We start from the raw sequence: 24039 nt of genomic DNA on the forward strand, positions 1-24039 counted from the left end.
AAATATGCAAATTCAGTCTGTAGTGCTGATCTGTGATGCCTTTCAAACATGCAAATCATCATTTAATGTTGCAGTCAAAGTGAACACAGAAACACAAGTGCCACATGTCCAGCACCAAGAAAATATCATCTCCCTGCTCCCACTGAGTTCTCTGCACACTGCAGAAAACTTAGAAGACTACTTCATAACAAGTGAGAGGTATTTATCCATCCTCCTCAACCCCCTTCAGTTTCACTTACATAGTGCAGGGGCAGAGTTCGGTGAAAGTCAGAAGTACCGTGACTTTCCTATGCTGCTTCCCAATGCCTACTGCACGATGAGAAGAGACCTGCCTTTTCCCAAAATTCTCCAAAGGTGTGGCAACTAATATTTGGCTACCAAGCACAGCCAAAATCTGTTGACCCATGATAAATAAGCACTGTGAACTTGCAGCCTAATGCAATAATCCAGAGATGCAATTCTCTGGCAATGGTGCTGCATGTGAGCCACTTAACTTTGAATGTGCAGGCTCTGATTAACTCTGAAAACAAACAGATATGTATGCAGATTTTATTTGCATACAACTGGGCAGCCAGACATACAAATGGACGTTCTATACATCAGTTACATCACAAGATTATAGAATCCTCACATGGAGAGATAAAGCACTCTCATAAATCAATCTATTCTAATCTATTCAATCTATTCCTTTAAACAAACATTTCTCAGTTTCCTTTAGAAAAGAGCAAGAAATAAACCCAGTTCACACTTAACATCAGCAAATCATGAGCTAATTAATTAACCCATGATTTGCCAGGCTGCATACCATGTGCAAGCTGTTTTTGATTTGAATATGCAACCTCCGATCAGCCCTATTGTAGGTTATGTCACGATGTGCGGTCCTGGACACTTTGGATTATTCATGGATTAAAGTATCCAAAATTAACCTATGATTAGTTATCAGATTAACTTTGGGTTAGTTTAACCCACAAACTGTTGGGGTTAGGTTTTTACCCACAGAAGGAAAAGGACTCTAAAGAGTTAAAAAGATGTCCTTGGCCAGATTGTCTCTGCCAGGAGAAGTCCAGTATGAAGCAGATTCTTCCCTGGCCTACGTGCGGTACGAGAAGTACAAGATGAAGAGACTATTGGTTAATTGGGCCAAGGAGAAAAGTGTATTTAAGAAGTCCATGTTGTAAGGCTTCTTACTGCTGACATTATCAGACTGCTGCTGAAATTGCTATGACATTATCTTACTGCTGATATATTACTGCTACGTTGTGTTGCTGTACTGTTGGTGAAAGGACTGTATATATGACCATTTATTCTGTAAGTAATTTATTTAGTGTCAGTAAAGTTTCTTACTGACCAAAGACCGTGAGTGCTTCTTTTTTGTTCTTAACTCCAAGCTGAAACCATTTCCAGCTCCACGCTGCTGCTGCTATTCGCACTCTGCTAAATTTTTGGGTAAGCAATTACCACGATACAAACAACCCAAAACGTCTCAGTTTGCACATCACAAAGCAACCTACAACTGGGACAATCAGAGCCTACACATTCAAATGGTAAGTGCAGCACGGAACTTGGCAAATATTGGGTTAATTAACCCACAATTTGCCACCATTGCATGTGAACAGGCCCATAGTGTGGCCTGTGAGTCATTAGGAGTTATAATTCAACCCTGAAAAGCAAAATTATTTGCTAACTTTGGATACAAACTGAAAGGAAAAGCCAGTAAGCTGTTTCACCATTAAGAATCAAACTTTTACTTTTCCCACAACAGACAAGCTGCTTTGGTACCGGGAACTGGTGAAGAGGAAAATTGAACGTCAAGGTTCTGCTACTGGTGCATTTCTCTCCCCTGCATGTACACACATCCTTCTTTAGATCCTGGCTTAAATGTGCAGGCATTTTTAAAGAACATGGTAAAAAATATTAGTACGCTATAAATAACACGTAGCTATGACTAAAAGATATGAAATATTACCTGCCAGGATCTGGGTTATGGGTTAAAGCTTCATATGCTTGAGTGTTATGTCCTAAATCCAAGTGGTGTTTGAAAATGCAAGTCCTCAAGGTAGCCTAAAGTACAAATATAACAGTTACAACAACCTCTAACCAGCTAGAAAAAAATAGCCCAATGCTATATGAGAAGGGTGAGCATTTCAGCAATGGAAAAATTAATCTCTTACTTGACTTCTCCAATCATCAGCTGCTTCTGTGATTGCTAAAGTAGACAGTTGAATGATCAGCTCAGGTAGACCCATTGTGTCTAAAAGACGCAGAACCTAGAGGGGAGACATTCAGTCATGAATGTTTTACGAATGTTCATTTGAGGACAGCTAACACATCAACAAAACATGCCTTACCTTCCATAAAAATAAGAGTTACACACATAGAGACAACAAGGACTATATTACTTTTCTTCAGTAACCAAAAAATACCTTATCATAGTACTGCAGCCGAGGGGTTGAAGCCATTTCTACATCCTCAGATCTAATTAGTCTATCCAAAAACTCTTCTTTTCCAACTTCTGAAGCTGCTTGGCAGAAACAGTCCAGAGCCTAAAGAAAATCAGAATTAGGCTAATACTTCTCAACTATTACAAGTTTAGCCCTAAATCTGGATCAGTCCCATACTATTCTGCTAGTACTATTCTAGGTATCAGAAGGTTGAAGAATATGGCTAACTTATAAAATATAAACTTTCTAGCAGGGATCTGAAGAATTGCATGCACACAAGGACATTTCAGCCTTCTCCTCCTAGAACAGCTGCCGTTCTCCCCAAGACCGTTCCCCTGAAGGTTAGGGAATAACATCAAACCATTCTACCAAGAACAGAGGTGGATATGTAGTTAAATTCCTTCAATAAAGCACAGTGTGGTGATGCAGTCTCCTGTGAGGTTTTTCCTCCCATTTGTCCTAAAATGTAATCAAATCTAGGTCAACCTGCAGACATAAAGCTCTATAAAAATAATTGAGAATCTCTCTTAGCTGAGACAACCACTGCCTAAAGTAGGAGTGGGCAACATGTGGCCCTCCAGATGTTTTGATCTACAATTCAGCTATGCTGTCTAGGACTGATGGGAGCTGCAGGCCAAAACATCTGGAGGGCCACAAGTTGTCCATTCCTGGTCCACACCAACTTCTCTCCTTTTGTCTCTCAACTCAACCAACACTTTTCCAAATAAAATCTTCATTGGCTGCATAGAAATAAAGTTTTACCTTATGTCCTTCTCCCATAACAAGGTAACATCGTCCCATCATGAAACAGCACGATCCCACATTCACGTTACACCATGGTTCCAATAAACGAATATATTCCTGATGCACAAATAACACCCACTAATCAGACAGAGGAAGGTTATTTCTTCATTTCCATTATCCTCAAGTAGGCATGATTCAGTGAAATCTAATGAAAAGCATGGACTAGCAAATGGCTAGGTTGGGTTCTGATCCAGACCTCTAAGCATGGACCCTAAGTTTTAGTGAGCCACATTCCACTCACAGAACGCTCCTGATGGCAGAAAAAAGGGAGGCACTTTCCACAGATTCTCCCTTCCCCCATGCAGCCACCTGTGCCCCACAAATATTTGCTCCAGATGGTTTGGCCCCCCCCACCAGAAAATTGTGCGAGGTGGCACTTGGGGGGGAATCAATACAAAACCACTTCCCTACTTCTGCCAGCGGGGAGCCTTCACCAGATTGCAGTCCCTTCCATTAACAGAAGAAGCTCTTTAGTTCACAGAAGGACAACTCATGATCTGTATTTTATGGACCAATTCAGTGCACATGATTAACATCATATTCCAAACCCCGCCGCTAAGGTCACAACTCCTCAGAACCTCCTCCCTCCTACCAAATGTCAAATGTCACTGCTGAACTTTGTAACTAAGAATGTAGTGCCTGAATTTGCTTTTCTTTCCCCCCTCCTCCCCCCTCCCAATCCCCTTTCCTTTTGTGTCATGTTTTTTAGATTGTAAGCCTGTGGGCAGGGACTGTCAAGAAATATTTTTGTAAGCTGCCATGAGAGCCTTTTTTGGCTGAATGGCGGGATAAAAATGCGTAAATAAATAAATATACTTAAACTAATAGTTTCCCAACAAGTATTGAAGTAAATGCTTCCTGAACATGTTAATAACGATCTCCCAGTTATGACATATACACTCTGCAGCTAGGGTTGAGTACAACATGGCTGCATCAAATAGCTTATAACACTTTTGCCAGAGAACAGCAAGTTGGGGCAGACACAACATTAGCTTCCCTGATAACCCTTAGTTAGTATGCCATAAGTCAGCCTTGGGAACATGCACTTCTTCCCTGGAATGAAGTGCATGTTTCCCAAATATCCACAGAAATTAGACTAATCAGGGTTGCCTTTAAACAAGTTTCTCCATGGTAACACATGGTTTTAATTGTTGTAAATTGCTTTTTATCGCTTTTAATTTTTTTCTAGTGGTTTTGTTAACAATTTAATACTTTTTTAGCTGTGTATATTTAGGTTTACAATGTTCTGATTCAAATAAATCCTGGTTAGGCGTGGTTAACATTGGTGCTGAACTACTCAAACAGATGGTGTGTGTGTCTGTGTGTGTAAGCATTTGTTCCAGTGAGGAGAGAGCAGATGAGGAGGAGAAGCGCACATTCTTGAGACTGGCTCCCAATTTGCTAACCTCTGTAATGTCTGCACTGGCTTACAGTCTGTCAAAGGTTGTATTACTTGCTAATTACTTTGCAATTTTGGGGGAAAGTATACTGGTGTCCAGGAGCCTTGCAAAACAAAAAGGTGGTAGTAATCTTGTTTCCTGCAAGTTATCTATGGCCCCATGGCTCACAATCAAGGAATTTATATAAAATATGGCTTTTCTTAATGCAAAATTTGGGCTACTATTTGGATGCCTGACAGCCTCCAAACTGTGTAAAATGGGAGGAGCGCAGAAACAATCTTTGCCTCCGCACTCCTGCTCTGTATTTCAGCAAGACAGGTGTTTTCACCCATCTGTTTGAGGCATCAGGGACGGGGAGGGAAGGAGGCTGGGGAGGCCAGAGGATTATTTGTAAGCCAGCCTCCCCAGTCCCAACCCCTCCTGGCCCACATGAATGCCCCCTTTACCTTCCCTAGCGACCCTGGAGAGGCAGCTGGCACAGTTCTCTCTGCACCAGCTGTGATGGGGGGGGAGCTTGGACTCCTGGGTCCAAGGTCGGAGCAGTGTCTCTGACCCTGGATCCAGGAATCTGAACTATCCAATGCACTCCCCCGCCGATGCTTTATAGGGACCAAAGGATTACTCTCTTGAAGATTTTTTTTCACATTAAGGTCTCACCTGCAGCTGTGCATACTGACAAGCCCCCATCAAACATTCTGGAAAGAGGAAACTTGGATTACTTGGCCACCTGAGGACTGTATAAGGAATATAGGTTCTTCAACTGATGAAAAGACTTTAATACATAGCAAGCCTGTAGTATAGTCTGTGTGGCATACAAAGTATTCATAGGCCAGACACAGAAATGAATGAATGCAAAATGTTGATGAATAAGGCTGCAGCAGAGGGATATAGGTAGAAGATGCAAGGGGAAGAAATAACAGGAAACCAAAAATAGGTTTGGTTTGAAAGACTACAGGAACAGCAGCTTGTCAATACCTGAGCAATACGTACTACACACCTGTTTGAAAAACTATTTGACAGTTGTTCCTAGTGCTTACATCTCTGGCATTTCCCTTGTTCTAAATTGTTGAAATGCCTCTCCAAAGGCTTCATTACTGGCAGTAAGAGCTTTAACCTGTAACAGGTGGGTATTTTTAGTATCTTGGCTCCACCTGCTTTTGCCTTCAGCCCTGCCCACCAATAGAATGCGGCCCCAGAAAGCTTCAGCAAAATGAAATTCCATCCTTGGATTGAGAGAGGTTTTGCACCCTTGTGCTAGAGGATTAGAAGGAAACATAGCTTGTTTCCATTGTTCAGATAGAAGTAAAAAGTGAAGGATACAAAAACTGCAGGAGATAACTGGAAACTGCAGAAAACATTTGAGGCCAACTCAAACCCGTTTCATCCAAGGCTGCATTAGACTGGAAGAGTTGAGATATTATGTGTTTTCGGGCTACCTCCTGAAAGAACAGTTCCACGATAGTTTGAGGGCTGGACACTAGAAAAGATTTTTTTAAATGTTATCAAGACCACCATACAACGATAAATTGCCAGACAAGCTTTTAGGCTGTACTTGTTAGTCACATGCATTACACACTAATAATGCAATAAACATGTTCCTTACTTGACCCCTCAAATTTAAAGGCCTTCCCATCCTGTCTCCCACATCTAATGAATCAGGGGAAGAGGGGAGGAAGGGTTTTAAAATCAAAATTGAGGCAAAAACCTTATAGCACTTCTTACCTAGTTTGAGTGGTGTTAGAGTTGTGGAATCAGTCAGTTTTAATACAGAAAGATGCTGTAGATTGGATTCCCTAAAGGAAGATACATTACTTAGCAATCTAGAGAAGTTTTTTTTTACATTCTAACACTACATAGATCTAACAATTCTTCAAAGAAAAAAAATCAAACCTGGATATGTAGAAGAGATAGAATGCATAACATCTTGCAATCTAATGCCACAGTGAGGTTACTCCACAATTATCAGGGCCAACATGAAAGTCATCATATGGTGACTTAGTTGTAGCTGTGAAGGAACTGTATGAAACAGCTACAACATATAAAAAGGTGGAAGCCTACACCTTCTTTAAAAGAGCTTTCAACAATTTTCTCAAACATGAGTTTGCTTTTCCCAAAAAGTATTTTCATTTGACAATATCATGTAAAAATCACATGCTAAAACATGAGATTTTACAATGTCAAATGTAAATGGCCTTCAGCCCTTGAAATCAAATTGAAAAGTACACACAGATGGAAATTACATTCAGAACAACAAAACATCTTCTGGAATAGAAATGTATTCAAGTTTCTTCTTGTTAATCAGCAATTTCAATAATCTGTGGAGGGGGGTATCTATTTTCTAGAAGTAATCTATACAGCTTTAAATGGCAGGAAGAACCTACACTATCGTAACATCCCATGGAAATGCAGTTCTAAGCTACCAGTCCAAAATGAACTCTGGTGAAAAAAATTATGGCATTTTTGTTAGGAAGAATCTCTCAGAGAGTAGCAGTAACAGAAACAAGACTAAGAAACAGGCCTAACAGGAGTTAAGCAGAGCTTGCACAAATTAACTGCTTATTATTGTAAAAAAAATGGCTGTCTTTTATTAATGGGAGAGAGACTGGCTGTGCTACTTTTGTCATATTAACTACAAACTAAACATTGAAAACTTACAATTCATCAACTGGAACATCTGATGCCAAGCGCTGACTTGCCCACTTGATCAGGTAATAAGATAATATCAAATGAGATGTACGATGCAGCAGGCTCTGTTGAGTATGGAATAGCTGGCCTCCTCCCAAAATTGCCTAAAAACAGCACATTGATAGACATTAAATAGCAGTCAATGGCAAGTCATTTCACATCATTCACAAAGATGCAACTAAGTATATCACAAATCCTCACCATAGGTATAACAAAAAGACATCATAGCTTGGGCAACGTTTGGAAAGACTAAGGAAATTTTGGACTCGAGGTCTAGCTCCATGGCAGGCAGGCATAATGCCAAAAGCACCAAAGAGGAGCCTACCATCAGCATGAGAAACTGAATATCATGTCAGCCAGGGAGAAATATTCATCCAGCCCAGCTGTTATGTAACCTTTCCATTGTTCCACTTCCTTTTCCTCTACCACAAAATGGATGCTGTTCCAGTAATGCTGTGTATACTATGTTTTAGGATTCCTAAGGATGCTTGTGTTTGAGGATATACATTAACTCCATTAAAGTATACTCACAGCACCTTCAAGACGTAGCAAGTACTGCTGTAAAATCAACACGTCCCGACAAATCAGGAAGCGGGTCATGGACATCTTGTGTACACACCGACATACCATATTTACTGTTGTGCTACTACCATAGAGCTGTGAAAGATGCATGCGTACATTTAGCGGTTGAGCTGTGAAAAGAAAGAAAAGGGCAAAAAATTATACAGCTTCCACTTAATTAAAATGATATAGGGAGGAAGAGTAGATCTGTTGGCCTCTCACCAATACTGAATCCTCTTTCCATTTCCACATCTGTCTCATAGTCCATTTCCCGGATCAGCACTCCAATAGCATTGATTGGGTTTTTGATCTCTTGTAGTTTGCTGTGCATATCTTCTATCAGATTTTCTCTGCAAAAAACAAAAAAACCAACCTATGATCAAGTTTCATGAAATACATTGAGAAGCTATCAATCATGAAAGGTAGATATAATAGAGAAAGCAGATGATCCCCCCTCCCCAAACACACTCAATCAATTATGGGGTGTGGCATCCTTCAACTTTTCACCAGCTTTTTGCTTGCTATCTCATGGGCTATGATACTCATAGGGACAGGAAATTGTTCAAAATTAGTCATTCTGAAATGATCTTCTGCTGTACTGACTGCCAAGATTCACATGCCAATTGCCAGGGAACGACTTGTTCTATATCAGAGGGACTACACAACTTTGCATTATGTGGCAGCTCTTTAGCCATAGGGACCCTGGGAAACTAGTTTGTAATGCAGGCCTTGGCCCTAACTGGCTTGGGCCTCTTCTGGAGACCCGGTCTTTCAGCTGTCTGAGAGAACAGTGAACCTTCCTCGATTGGGAAAATGTAGTAGTAGCAGAATTTCTATGCTGCCCCTCAGCCAAAAAGTCTCCCAAAGCAACTTACATCTAAACAATTAAACAAGACAGTTCCTGCCGCTGGCTTACAATCTAAAAAGACACAACACACAAGGAGGGAAGGGGGGGGATAATTATTTTAGCAAGGCTAGTGAAATGGCCCTGCTCTCCCTCTCATCTCCCTCAGTACAGCCTCCAGGAATGGCTGCTGGTGGTGATGGTTGAGGGAGGAAGAGCCTTCATGAGAGAGGACTTTCAAACAAGGCAAATGTAAGGGCCTTTTTAAACAAAAAGCTGAGGTCAAATCTTTTTAGGTAAGGCCTAAAAATTGGAAGTAGAATTGTCATTGGTGCTTTTGCCCCCTTTTCCACTAAAAATTGGAAGGGCATTACTTCACAGGGGGGCATCAACACTGTTGCCCCTGCCTTCTCAGAGGAAATGAACAATTAACCCAAGAACCATCACCTACTAGAATTATGTAGCGAGAAATCATTCATGTACTTATGCAATTAAAATCAATAGAGGAAATGAGAAAATGAATCATTATATGTTGAGCTTACAATGTTCAAAGACCACGCTTACGTGTCATTAGCGATCAAGTCTGTAAGGATCTGTTCTGCAGCTTTCTCTGGTGGCTGGCGACGGCAGCAAGCCATTTCCATTGTGAGTGCCATATCCTTGGAAACTGAGTCACCAATTAAACGAAGGCACTGAACAAGACTCACAAGATCATGAGAAAACTCAGACTCTGCAACGAAAGAGTTGTGTTCAGAACTTGCTTCAAAATGAAGACATTAGTGACGATAAAATAGCCAACTGTGCTGGAAGTGCAGAAAGAAAACTGCTGTAAAAGGATTAGACATTTGTTGCACATGCTATTCAGAGGCATAAAATGCCAAAGTTCCTTTCATTGGCACCTGCTCAAGTCAGCAGGAAATCTAAAACACAGCAATGAGCTTAGTTCCCTAGTTATCTCAATCTCATATGATGTATGATATGACCTTGAAATCAATAGGTTTTACAAATCTCACTATAATCTTGCAAATTATTTACCAACTGGCATGATTCAACTGCTTTTAAGTCAGTGCTCAGGCACTGTCCATTATCAGCTTTTGGGGAAGACACACTAAGAAAGTTATTGTTATCTGGCAAGACCAGAGGGCAAGAATTGTACAGAATTTACTTGTACCCATTTACTTGTTCTCCCAGCTTGTTGAGCTGAGCAATAACCACCACATCAGCAGATCCTGGAAGCAGGATGAGAAAGGGGTGATGGTAGGAGGCAGCAGTTCGAAACCAAACATGATCTGAACACATCAGGGATGGAGAATATAGTGAAGTGTGTGAAACTCTAGCAGTATCGTCTCGCACCCAAGCTTGTTGTATCGGATGAAGAACACTGGGTTCCAATTCTGCTGTGCACCTCACAATATAGTTAGCGCAATAGCTTGGACCACAAGGAAAACATAGTAGTGGCTCATTTTCCATTCAGAGATCTCCTTCAGGAAGTAGCAAATCTGCATTCTCTTCCTCCAGATGTTTCATGTAATTAGAGGGGCAAGCACCAGGGGAGTGTTTGGGGAAGAGATTTTTCGGGAGGTTGTCTAGTCACTCCAAATTGCTCTAAATTGAGGAGTGCATCCCCTTCACCAGTCCTTTGCATAGTTAGTCCAAGAATGAAGTAAAATGGACTGGAAGGTGGCAAGCAAGGGATAAAAGCTTAATATAGATAGATATGGAGAATCATCTTCTTGAATACACATAAAATTTACACTGGAAGTAGGGTTTATATGGGGTTAATGGGTTGTTGTTTTCCTGCCAAGCTAAGATCATATTGTAGCTTTGTAAATCATTGTGAAGAACAGAAGTACTTGGAGGTGACACATTTCTGGGAATAAATAAAAATTTAAATAGGGCAACGACATGAATGAACCTTTAATCAAAAACCCTACTTGGAAATTAAGAAGTTGCTTAAACTGAAGATAAAAAATAAATATGACACAGATCCAATAAATGTGACACAGAATCCAAAGAGCTGAGAAGTTACTTCCATGAACCCAACAGAATTATGGATTCGATTCAGACCGAGTCATACTAAGAGTATCCCTATTGAAATCAATGGGACTTTAATCGTGGCCAGCTCAAGTCCCATTGATTTCAATGGTTCTATTCTGAGCATGACTCATTCTAGATCCTACCAAATATGCTTATTCTTCTTGAGCAAGACGTCCACATATTGTATGGCAAACTGCTTTTGAAACTGAGGGGAGTTACAAAAGGAGCTTGCAACTTGGCATGGGAGTCAACTGTTTTTTAAAAAGTAAGTTCTACTGTACTAGTGCAAACCCGCTAAGTGGCTCTCTGGATCATGGCTGACTTTCAGTAAAAGAAATCCAACCTTTAAAAATCGTACAGGCTGTGCTCTGATTTCTGCTCTGCCAACCTTGAAATTAAAGTTACAACATCTTAAGACACTTGATTTTCTTCCTCTCTCCATTATTACCATCTAAGCTAGCACTCTCAACTTCATTCATCAGATGTTCATCAGGCAAGAGGTAAAGGTGATCCATTAGGGAACAGGGCACAAAAAAAGACAAGCATCCCTGTGGAGGGAAAATACACTCTTTTAGTTTACAAACACCACATAAATATGGCTTGCTGTTACTTTAGATTGCATTTTACATGCAAATCTGGAGGTTGCTAAGAATTTACAAATTAATGTGGAAAAAGCAGAATTCTGAAATAAAAAAGAAAATGGCTACAAACAGGATGGGCCACATTCTTACGATTACAGATAAATCTGAAAATATGACAAATAATAGTGAATATTGGACTCAAAGAGGAGAAAAGCTCATATTACTTATCTCTTAACAATTTTCATGGTTTTCAGGCTCTTAATAAAGCTAAGGACTGTCTCAAGTTCTAAACATCATTTTCTCATAAAAGAAAAGCCCAATGTAAATTAAATACACCATGTGTATTTGTACCTTCAAATCTGCCACATTGATTAACTTACATAATTTCAATCGTGTGCAATGTTGTGCAAAAATGCCCACAATATTGTAGGGTCATTACCCTCCAAGGCTGAACAGGCCCATGTTGCTCTATAAAACATGCATGCATGGCCTCCTAGTAGTCAGATTCTTACCTTTTTTAGCAGGCACACCATACTAGTGCTCTGATTAAAGAGAAGTGCAAGTGGTCGTGAGAGCTCTTCTTGGTACTGAAGGCAGTAAGCATAGAATTTTGACCAGAATTCTATTTGCAGCTGTCTAAATTCTTCATGTGAGAATTCATATTCAGTCACATTGCCCTGAAACTAGAGGGGGGGAAACACAACTGAAGTCTGGCTGTTGCTTATCAAAGTATGACACCTACCATTTTAACACAGGTGCATAATGCCACTGGTTGATTAATCTTAAAATGAATACATCAAAAAAAGGATAATTTGTTATTACAAAGAATCAATGAAATAAATAATCCTTTACAAACTAACAAAAAACTATCCTCCAGTTACTCCAATCCTTAAATCAACCACATTAACTTGTATTAGGCTAAAATCAACATCATAGTACCTCATGGTCAGATTACAAACCCAGGACTTTGTCCATTATCATATAGCTGCATAATTCCCAACATACATTCCCAATACTGGTTGTAGGAAAATGTTATTGAACAATGTTCAAAAAACACTTGCAAGCTGAGCTAAGGACATCTTTGCAATGTATGAGACCACAGAGTACCTGGAAGTCTATCATTTATAGTAAAAAAAGAGCTCGGGAAGAGAGAGGGTGTGGTTTGAAGATAACATTGCTAAAGCCCCAACATGTTGCAAGACATAATCTGAACATATTGCCACTAAGATAAAATCTAGACACATTTCCTTTCCATGCCCACAGTGCTCAGAATAGTGCACTCTTCCCTCTCCGCATCCCACCCCATTTTATCCCCAATAATACATTCTGTGAGGTAGGTTATAGGTAGTAGCTGGTTCAAGGTCACCTAATGAGTTTTATTGCTGAAATTTTAATAGCAGTCTCTTTGTCCAAAGCACAGCACTCTGTCCAATATACTACACTGGCTTCCCATTTCCTTTCTCACAATGCTCGTTTATAGTACATGCATCCATATAAGTTATTGCAAAATAAAACATGAGATCAGGAGACTGCTGCAGTTTGGAGTAGTACTATCAATATGAACCGCATGTAGTAAAAGAACAAGGATATTTAGCAGGCATTTACTGTAAAGCTTGATCTATTCCAATTTAGTTAGGCACCTTGTCCAATACTAGTAAAACGACTTTTCAGTTTTATGTTGAATATACAGCTAGGTCACCAGCTATGAACAATAACATGGTATCTCCAGATTCTGAACAATGCTGACCATGAATTTCTCCTGCTACAGAAAAAGATGGATGGTTTGATGGAATTTCCTCTGAATATTGGAGAATAACTGAGTCAATCTTGCAAAAGAATGACAAGAGGACAAAAAGGAGTCAAAGTAGAAATATTACCTCATTTTCCAGAGCTATAGTAATTTCTTTTTTCAGCTCATCCCAGGACAGATCTGTGAGTCTTTCAGCTCCTTGAGAAAATATCTAGGAAAAAATTACAAAACATTTTACATTGCAAAACAGTTTCACATAGGTGTGCAAGTTAAGATTTCCAAGTAAAATGGCCTTCAGTAATATATTCTTCACAGGAAAAGTGTGAGTAAGCCACTACATGGAAAAGTAGCAGGGAATCAGGGAACCAAATTACATTTCTCAATATTATCACAGACCTTTGGCTTGAGTCGCCAATTGTTAGATCACTGAAGTCTTACTAAGAAAACTGACAAATCTTCTGTTGGCCTTGCCCAGTTAACTTTATTCTTACTCAAGTGAAAAGCGGATGATTAGCAGATCCCAACCCCATTACTTTTCTGATCATCCTATGCAAGTTTTGACTAAATAGCAATCTGCACAGTACCATACAGTATGATCAATGCTCCTCTTCCAAGTCATGTTGCTGACTCTCAACCTTCTACACAGGAATCCATCTACTTCTGTGCGTGAAGACTGACAATATTCAATACTATTTTTTTCTGGCACTAGTACTTTCTCTCAAGCTTTCTTCAAGTTCATCCTAATATTAAAATGCTTTTTCTTACCACTCTCTTTTCCTTCCAAATGCTGCAATGCAATGAGTTGAGATCTAAAACTAATTATGCCTCTCCATCTTCTCTATATACCATGCTTGCAGTGCTGAGTAGTAATCTTCCTTTGATATTTACTACATTTGCCTACTTATATATACCAAGTAGTATATATAAGCAGAAGAGAATAGAGCATCTGATAAGAGCATTAATTATTGAAACATCTTTGATTAAATAAATTCCTCCATACCTGCTATCCCTCATCAAATGTTAATTGAAAAGAATGCTTCATTTGCGTAGCAGAAAATTACTTAACTCTTCTAATATAAGGTCCACAGCATCTGTTTTCTGCGACTGAACTTTGATTTTCCTCCCCACCCCCCACCCCACAGCAGTCACTCTCCAAATGTTGGGAATTATTTTGGTCAGTTCCCTAAGTCATCAGAATTACTACAGTTCCAAGATGTTATCCATTTTATTTCACTGGGTAATGGAATCCCAATTTTAAAATATAAAGTCGCATGTAGGAAATACTGCGAGCTGTTACCTAAGATGGTGGGGACTTCATAAAGCTTTATTGTTTACCCTTGGATTGTAATACCAACTGCTGTCCAGGAAAATGCTTGATTTAGATGATCACTCAATGAAGATCCCCTGCTCACTGTGAACTGAGACAAAAGGCTGAGACAAAGTCCTGCACCTAAAATACTAACCTTGCCACTTTGTGCCTAGGGAAATCTTACTAATGCCAATTTTCATTATTTTATACTAGCTCCCCAACAAAGATAAAATTACTGCTCACCTGTAAAGCTTTAAGTAAGGCTGCATTTGAGAACTGGCCGGGCATGAAGATGGCATCCGTAAATGTTTCCTGTAAGATTCAGCATGAGTGGGAAATATTTAAACAGGGCAATATGATTCATTAAAAAAAATCACAGCAGTTGCAATTTCCTTGCACTACACTTGTGTGCTAGTCATGGGACAGCATTATGTTCTAGCAGTCTCTCAACTTGGGTTTTGTGTTACTATTTCCAATATGCATGGTCAACCACATAAAATATGTTCAAGAACCATACATACTACCTATGTCTTGAAGATGAGTAAAATAAAGTGTAAAAATTGATGCATTGTTCATAGAACTTTAGAAATCCAAGACCTGAACAAGCAAAGAGGGAAAAGAACAAGATTGTGAGAGGAAATGTTAATATAGAATAGGAATGAAATTATGTAATAAAACTTGCAATACACAGATTATTCTTTATGATATATTAATTAATCCCTAGTCATAGGGATTATTTATCTTGTATTATATTAATACAAGGTAAATAGATGCAAGACTAGTTACTTCAACAACTTCAAGGTCTCTCACCCTTGGGTCCTGGTCATCGCTAATATCCAATTCTTCAGCTGGCAGGGGCTGCACGGAAACTTGGCTCCACTGACCTGCAACGTTGCTGAAATAGGATCAGATCGTTTTAGTCAAAGTTATATATGCAAAAATGGGAATGTTTGCAGACCGCGCCACAACTTAATCTTGGGACTCTGAACATGCAGACACAGCAACCTTACCATCAAGTCAGGATTTTTTCACCTCTAACCTTCCGCAGCTTCCTGTTATTATTATTTTGTAATATCTTGCCTGATGGAAGAGATCTGAGGATCTTGAAAGTTTGAACCTAATTTTGGTGAAATTTTGGTTTGCCTAATAATGATTTAACATGGATTTTAGAACTATATATATAAAGTTCTTGAAAGATCACTTCGAAGTAGAAAAAATAACCATGATATATTACAAATAAACCCCAATATCACATAATATCTGCAATTACAACAGACCCATTACAGTTTGTAGATGTGTTTCCCCCTGCACGTACACACAGGCTATCACTGTTCCTATCCCTCAACACCAAACTTGGTATCTAATTGAGGTGGGAGAGAGGACAAAACTTACTGCTCAAAATTAATGTATTTCATAGTGGTTTGGTTTTCATCATCATGCCAGAGTGCCCAGATCTCAGCAGTAGTTAAGGCAAAGTCAACAAGCGTCTCCTAAGTGGGGGGAAAATACCATAATAAATGGATCATAACCCTGAATATAAATTTCAAACCTAAATGAGCTCAAGAGAATAAATCAGAAAAGATTGCTAAAAAAGTTTTTGTTTAATATCCCCCACAATCAACCCATCACATTGCTTGTGCTTAGTGGGAGGGGAGGCGTGATGGAAGGCAGTATGGAATGGATCACCCCGAGACACATAACCATTTTCATCTGAAACCCCTTTAGCTGCCACGACCCTGTTATTGATTCCCACCTGAGAAGTGAACAGTGATGATATATGATCAAGACTATAGCGGTGACTCTCTGTGCTGACCAATTGGAAGACACAAAACTGCAAAAAATGATTTTGTAATTAGTACAAATAAAACTGCAAGGAATTCTATACTGTTCTTACATGCTAGTTCTCTTACATTCCGGTTCTCTTATCCTAACACACAAGAATAATTCAGGATATCATAATCACTAGATCTTGAAGATAATAGATACTGTTTTAGCAATCATAAAAGATAAGACATTCTAACTTATTATGCCCTTTTTTCAGGCTTTCCGCCTTGACAGGAAGGCACAATAGGCTCCCTGTGGAAACACAGCAGGTGCAATAGTGCTGAAGTCCTTCCATACCCAAGGGATGGGAGATACCATACCCTTTTATTTTAGAAATATTCCATTTCAGGACATGGAAGGGATCATTCTGTTCTCTGAAGAGCACTACACAGTGTTTTGACGTTTCCTTCTGTCTACAGTCTTCCTCATTTTAAAACCTTATGTCTGCAGCTCGGGCCTACAAGTAAACTGATATGGAAAGTTGTGAGTGGGCCCACAATTGGTGTATAGGACTATATTGGCATTTACAGAACATATCTATTCTGGACCAAGAATTCCCTACATAACCATAGAAAATCTCCTCCAATTGGTTTTTTTAAAATAACACAGAAGGATGAGTTAAATTCTTGGAACTATACATGTGAAAATCATCCCAGTATTTCACCAACATATATCTTACCAAGTAGTAATGTACTGTAATTCCCCAATTTTAAAAGCAAAAAACATTTGAAATTGTCAGCACTTCCAAGCTCTCCTTTTAATCTAGAATTACAAATCAAAAGCTGCATAGTTTACTAAACTGCCTCAACTGCACAATGCAAATTAAAAATATCTTTAACAGAATAATCCTATGGCCCACAGACAGCATCTGAAGGGCCATAGGATAGCTCGGATTCTCAGATCCGAGCTCAGAGACAGCACTTCATCCTTAAAGCTGAAAATCACAGTTCCGCCCCCTCATGGCTGATGTAGAAAGAACCACACCAGCTGCCTTTCCAAGAGTGGGAATACATTCTCGGAAAAAGGGATGGCGGTGTTTCTGTGGGCAGGACATGGAGGAGACTGGAGAGGCCAGGACACAAGCTATCCTGAGGTCTCTCCAGCCTCCTTCCCTCCCCCTTGGAAACACCCCCAACTAGATGGGCAAAGAAGCCTTAGCAAAAATGCAGGACAGGAGGATGAGGAGGCGAAGATTTCCTCCACCACTCTCCTGCGCTTCATGGGATGACTGTAAGCTTCCAAGTTCAGAGGCTTATTATCATCGCAATAGGATTGCACCCTAAAATAATTATTTCATCCACGTAAACTCTTGAAACCCATGTGTCATACAAGTAGTTAATTGCCATTCAACATAACAATATATGAATACTCTGCAAATGTTTTAAACAATAAATAAATAATAATAAATAAAAATTCAAGGCATCCCAGTACCTGTCCTTGCTTGGGCGCATGCAAGTATACGCCAATATAAAGGCCCAAGGTCTCAGAATACGCCAACTGTAATTTGTGCCCAGCTCCAGAAGTAAGTCTCAAGTCTTTATTAACAGGCACAAACTCCAACATATCAGCCACCATCAGACACATTTGATCCTGCCAAAATAAGATATCAGATGAATAAAATACAGGAACAAATGGGACAAGTGTATGAATATTATTATCAAAACAGCACCATAAGGCACTGGACAGACATTTTACTGTGTTCTTTCATTCTTCCCTGGCTCACAAAATCCTGGGTTTTGATGTTACATTTCCTTATTTGCATCTGGTTATGGCAGCATGTTTTCAGACTTTGTGTATCTGAAACTTTCTATTTTCAAGAATGTAGTTCTGCTGACACTATCTCTCCTATCACCACCACCAAACTCTCGAGGTACTTTTAATCTTCTTTAAATTTTGACATTTCAAGACTACATGATTACTGTGCAAAGCTGAAATTATGTGGTTTGATCCAGAATGTGGGAGCATCGCAAGCAGAGCTCCACTCAGAATGCTCTTGTGGACAAAAAAGAGTGCAATGATTTTGGCCAATTACCCCCTCCCTCTGCAAGGCCCCAGCACCACCTCTCCCCACTGTTCCAGAGGATCTCCCAACCCTCCAGAATAGATTTTCAGGGAATGTACGGGATTGAAGGGAGAGGGGGAATCAGCAAAGATCACCTCCTCCTCCCATCAGCCAACAGAAAAGGTTCAGTGGATCAAAAGCTTCCCACTGATGGAGTGAGCCTTTCTGTCTGTAGGAGGCATTTGCTGGATACAACCCATGGGTTTAAACAGACATTATTTCGTAAAGGTATTAAATGGTTAATGAACCAAACAAAAATGTCTATAGTGCAGTAGAGGGAAAGAGGAGAAGTGACCCAGTTTCTAGTGCCCAGTACAAGAACATAACTCCACCTATATCAAGTGGGTCATTGCAACCCCTGCCCCTAGCTGCATGAGTATTGGCCAAATCAAGGGCCTCTACCAACCACCATGAATCAATCCTGTCATCAACTTGCACTGCCAGCTAGTAATCAACAGTGGCCTGGTTCAGACAACACGCTAAACCATGCTGCTTAACCACAACATGATTAATGGAATGCCTTAAGGTCAATGTATTCCGTTAACCACTTTGTGATTAAGCAGCATGGTTTAGCGTATTGTCTGAACCAGGCCAGTGTATAAAATGAACTCATCAGCTTGGGAAGGACAAGGACACTTTGATGCACTGCTTGCTCCATTGCAAGATCATTTTAAAAAACATCAGCCTTATGCACTTAACTGCTTAGAATAGGTGCAGAACCATAACAGCTAATATTCTGCTAATCATTTTGTCATGTTAAACAAGAACACTGAACCATAGCTTCAGCTGAAGTCAATTGAAAGTCATGGTTTACCAAGCCTTTTGGACCACTACAGGTTTTATTTCTTAATTAGCACGAATACATCAAAGACGCATACTATAGCTTAGCACATGCTACATAGACTATACAAATGGGTATCTAAGGAGCTATTGGTAATTAATATAGCTTGCATATTCAAAGTGACAAGTGGCTAAAAGCTGATGTTTGGGAAGTATCACTGTTCATATGAATTATCAATATCGGCAATACCAACAGTTAGTCATTTATCAGAAATACAAATTTCACTCACTTTGTAAGACCACATTCTAAGTTTATGATCCTGGTAGAGTGCAAAGAGGAGGGCATCATGCTCACGGCAATGGACAGATAAACTAACCGGAAGGTCTGAAAGACCTTGATCACCTCTGGAAAAATCAAATATTTAAAATATTTTTTTATAGAACACAAAAGCAAGCAGACTTTAAAAGGAGAAATCAATGCAACAAAACTGCTTTACAACTTTTATTAGAGAATACCTATAATTAAGATTATTTTATTATAAATTGGAATGTCACCCAATTTCAGATATCTGTCTTGAGCTCATTCTAACCTTAAAGATGATCTAAAATCACTTTAGATAAATAAGTATTCGTATTAGCACAATTCATCATGATATCCTCCATTTCAGATTCTAAAGTGGATTCATCTACTACACATGCGAAATAAATTTCTAATCTAGGACAGGCTTTGTTCAACCAAAGGTTACCGTATTCTGCCATAGCTAAAGTTTTCAAACAATCATCAAAAGCAGCTCTACTGCATACACATTAGAGCACTTTAGCCTCCAATGTACGACACAAATTTATCACATTTTCATGCCACACTTCCTCAGTGTAGCCTAATTTTGTCTTCACAATCCCTGTATCTAGTAGGTTAGACTAAGAAATGGCTGCCTGGGAGGTTTCCTGACTGAATTCCCTCTTCAAATCCTCTAGCCACACTGACTCTCTGAACAAGTTGCCAAGTCTGAATCTAAAAAGGATGCAGCCTTTTTACTAGATAGAAGAAAATGGTAAAAATGTTCAAATCATGCACATTTTTAAACTACTGGGCTATGGGAGGCTCTGAAAAGCATTCTTGGACAGCTCTACGAATTGGAATTCTAGCTGAAGTCCTAATTCCGAAATGAACCTCAAGATCTCAAGTCTAGGTGGGACAGAAAAGGCTGAATCACTTCTGCAAATCACTAGACACAGAGTCAGAAAACATATTCACTATTCCTGCTTTGTCAGGAATAAGCCTACTTTTCATTTGATATCCTTGTTTAAGGGGAGCCAGACCCACTCAAAAAAGAGCACATTACACTTTCAACTTTTATTCAAGTCCTGATAATGTAGATCTGGTTAAAAGGCTAGGTACAAGTTACTTTAAATATTTAATATGGTCACTGAAATGCAACACAAGTAGAATTATAGGATCAATGGAAGACCAAATGCTCACTCAGTCCAGTTCCAACTATGCAATCTGCTGCTGTATCGACCATGAGAGTTTTAATCGTTATAATCTAGACTTAATACTAACCTGATAGCTGTAGGCATCCAACCTGTAAGCAAGCGTTGCATGACTGAACTCTGTTTCAATTCAACAATTGATGTTGAAGCCATCCCTAAAAACAAGAAGATAATTTATTAGCATTCTTTCATTTCGGGAAAGCATAATAAAAGCGTAATTAAACCAGATGAATAATCCTTTGTGAATTTTATATGGAGACATTCCAGTTAAGATGACTACCTATTTGAGACACTAATAATGGATGCCCAAAAATGCACAAGGAGATTCTGCTGTTGGCCCAGAGACAAAGTTGTAAAACTCTATAGCAGTGTTATGCAGCCTCCAGGGTCTGGGGGCCATTCCCCACTCCTCTGAAACCAATAGGAACTGCACCCCTCCCTGCTGCCACTGAAATTGTTGCTACAACATTAGATTTGCTGCTGAAATTCAGCTGTGTGGTGCTGGTAAAAAAAGCAGCCATTTCTCTTTAGGAGAAGGCGCCTTGTTTTAAAGCAAAATTGCGCTTATGAAAGCCTCCTAGGAACGTGATTTTGCTTAAAAACAAGGTTCGTGCTCCTCACGTGCCTTATCTTGGAGAAATTTGGCAACAATGTGATGACAAATTTCAGCAGCAAAATTAGAGGCTAAAGGGCAAGCCTCAAAAAAGGCAAAGCCCCCCCCCCCCCCGCATGTGGGCTGTAAATTCCACACCCCTGCTCTACAGTGAGAGACTAAAAGGCATTCTATACTATAGCATACATGACTAATAATCTAGTCATAGTTTAAAAATAAAGACTAGGAAGTAAAAAAAGTCACCCATAACAAGCTGCAGACAGATAGAATAGAATGAAAGGGGTATTGCTGGCATTTAGGAAGTTATGTCTGCAATGAAGTGCTTCCATTCAGTTCACAGCTTAGTACTTCAGCTTCCATTTGCTGAATAGTTTAGTACATACACTTCTTAAATGCAGATGCTAGGAGCTTGTCTTTCCTTAAACACCTTAGTAAATATTTATTGTGATATAAGCTCTGCTTCAATATGTAATTTCTAAGATTTCTAACTGAGGAATAAAGCACACAGAAACAAATGAGTTAAATCAGCTTATACTCTTACCATGAGCATCATGAGGTGGCAAGTTAAAGACAAAAATCCCACCAGATGCAGATGGCAGAGCAAAGAGTGCTCCTCCATCACTGGTAAGCCAGGCTGCTGAGGCAGTGGAATTAGCTGACAGTCCGGGTATTGTGGGGATCATACAGTAGTTCAATGGATCTCTAAAATGAACTTTTCCAATATCTGTGAAAACAGACTGCATGTGACTTTCCGTTATCAGATCCTGTAAGAAAAATGGTTTCGTTAGCAACAAGAAACTTTGAAGAATACATAAATGCTTTTTCTACTCAAATTTCTGTTGTACAATGTATGACTGAGAAGTATTTGAAAAATTGTAACAAGGGATTACAAGATCCCCCCCCCCCCATTTGATACAATCAATTTCTTAAGAACTATTACAGGAACACAGAAAGCTGTTTTATACCAGGTCCATGTAGCACAATATTGCCTACTTTGACAGTGGCTCCTTAGGGCCACCATCATGTTGTCTGAACAGTCACTATGATTTGAAATGGATTTGGGGGCAAATGTTAACCATAGTTTACTAATTCAGACATCACATTACACTATGATTAAAACTTAAAAGGGAAGACAGTACATGCAAGGGGAGAGTTAGGAGAGCCTTGCCTGTGGCTTTTTTTTTCAGATTCTCCAAATAACCATTTGGGGTATTACCTGAACTGAACATGTTAAAAAGTATACACAGTCTTAAACCAGAATAATAATTTTGCCTATATATTTAATCATAATCTTGGAAATGTCTGAAGTAATAAATAAAAAGGTAATGGAACAGATTACTTACACTCCTATACATCCGAGCAGGATGTGGTAATATCAACCTGTGCACTGTCTGATTGGTTGAAATCAAGATAACAACATGATTCTGAGTTTCAAAGATATGTACTCCTCCAGGTAAGAGGCTACAGTTCTGAAATTTGAGCTGAACAGCATTATTCAAAAGGTTTATATCGAGAGACTCCTCTACCAGTTCTAAGGTCCCACCTGAAGTAGCCCTACAAAAGAAAACAAGTAAATTCATATAGCAGTTGTAAGTTATAGACTACAATCCAACCCAATATTTGTGTGCATGGAGGACATGATGCAGAGGCCTCAGGAGCCAGATGTATGTGCTTCCTGGACTCACATCTAGGTACTGAGGTCTGCAATCACACTACAAGTGTGCAGCTCTACAACATGCCAGGCCATAGAAAAGCTTGGGTTGGAGGAAGGGATTTGTACATCCCCAAACTTAAAAGCCATAAGTGAGGAGATGCACTCCTAGAGGACTGCCTTTATCCCATACAAGCCCCCTTTTACTTACTGGCTTGGGACAGGAAGAGGAATGAGCCAGCAGAAACTGACTGTACTCAGCGCCCCCTAAGCCCTACAATAGCTGGATCTAGATTAACCGTAATAGGTCAGTCAAGCTGGCTCCTTCCTCCACCACTGTGGCCTCAACCCAGTAAAAGTAAGAAAAGTAGTTGGATATAGAGGGACCTCCCCCACATGGGCTAATCTGGCACAGGGGAAGACACGCAGGGACACCCACTATGCCTGGCAACCCTACATTATTTATTTATTTTTGACATCTGCCAAAACCTTTTCCTCCATGAATTTACCAAATCCCTTTGAAGCCACCCATGTTGGTAGCCATCACTACATCTTGCAGTATCAAATTCAAAAGTTTAACTATGCACAATGTGAAGTAACACTTCCTTTGATCTGTCCTGAATTGCCTACCACTCAATTTCATAAGATGATTCTCTCCACACCATACAAAATTTGTACACCTCTAGCATGTCTTTGCATACTTGCCTTTTTCCTAAACTAAACAGTCTTAGGCAGGATCTACACTACTGCTTTATAGTGGCATTGAAATGCACTGACAACTTTTGGGGCCCATGACACATCAAGCAATATATAACACTATGAAAGCGGTATATGGAATGTGTCATGGGCCCAAACAGTTGTCAGTGCACTTCAATACCACTATAAAGCAGTAGTGTAGATCCTGCTTCCATACCACTTTCACAGTGCTATATATCCTGCTTGGTGTAGATCTGGCCCCAGACATTGTCACCTTGTATCAGAGGGGTGTTGCTCCTGCTTTTTCATCATTTTGGTTGCTGTTCTCTGCACCTTTTCAAACTCTACAATACCCTTTTTAGGTGTATGGGTCAGAACTGTGCAGAGTATTTCAAGTGTGGTTGCACCACAGACTTGTATAGGGGCAGTTGGCAATTTTATTTTCCTTTTCTAACCATGCCCAACATGGAATTTGCCTTTTTCACAGTAGCTGCACATTTCTTCAAGAAA

The 24039-nt window shown here is 39.6% G+C and overlaps 1 protein-coding gene across 1 annotated transcript in view; it reads right to left on the minus strand.

Annotated features, from left to right (window-relative positions):
* NUP160 (nucleoporin 160) overlaps positions 1-24039 on the minus strand; it is a 35928-nt gene that overhangs the window by 10903 nt on the left and 986 nt on the right. The window contains exons 3-25 of the mRNA XM_063116817.1: positions 22526-22736; positions 21724-21946; positions 20640-20724; positions 19369-19483; positions 17668-17826; positions 16166-16243; positions 15805-15902; positions 15223-15307; positions 14656-14724; positions 13231-13314; positions 11866-12036; positions 11221-11320; positions 9300-9465; positions 8114-8241; positions 7862-8022; positions 7301-7434; positions 6368-6438; positions 5966-6122; positions 5303-5372; positions 3204-3302; positions 2424-2543; positions 2172-2267; positions 1967-2061 (exon numbers count right to left, since the gene is read on the minus strand). Of these exons, the coding sequence (XP_062972887.1) occupies positions 1967-2061; positions 2172-2267; positions 2424-2543; positions 3204-3302; positions 5303-5372; positions 5966-6122; positions 6368-6438; positions 7301-7434; positions 7862-8022; positions 8114-8241; positions 9300-9465; positions 11221-11320; positions 11866-12036; positions 13231-13314; positions 14656-14724; positions 15223-15307; positions 15805-15902; positions 16166-16243; positions 17668-17826; positions 19369-19483; positions 20640-20724; positions 21724-21946; positions 22526-22736 (2775 nt within the window). The remainder of the gene's footprint in view (positions 1-1966; positions 2062-2171; positions 2268-2423; positions 2544-3203; positions 3303-5302; positions 5373-5965; positions 6123-6367; positions 6439-7300; positions 7435-7861; positions 8023-8113; positions 8242-9299; positions 9466-11220; positions 11321-11865; positions 12037-13230; positions 13315-14655; positions 14725-15222; positions 15308-15804; positions 15903-16165; positions 16244-17667; positions 17827-19368; positions 19484-20639; positions 20725-21723; positions 21947-22525; positions 22737-24039) is intronic.

The sequence above is a fragment of the Elgaria multicarinata genome, chromosome 2 (assembly GCF_023053635.1).
Source record: "Elgaria multicarinata webbii isolate HBS135686 ecotype San Diego chromosome 2, rElgMul1.1.pri, whole genome shotgun sequence".
In the NCBI taxonomy this organism is placed as follows: domain Eukaryota; kingdom Metazoa; phylum Chordata; class Lepidosauria; order Squamata; family Anguidae; genus Elgaria; species Elgaria multicarinata.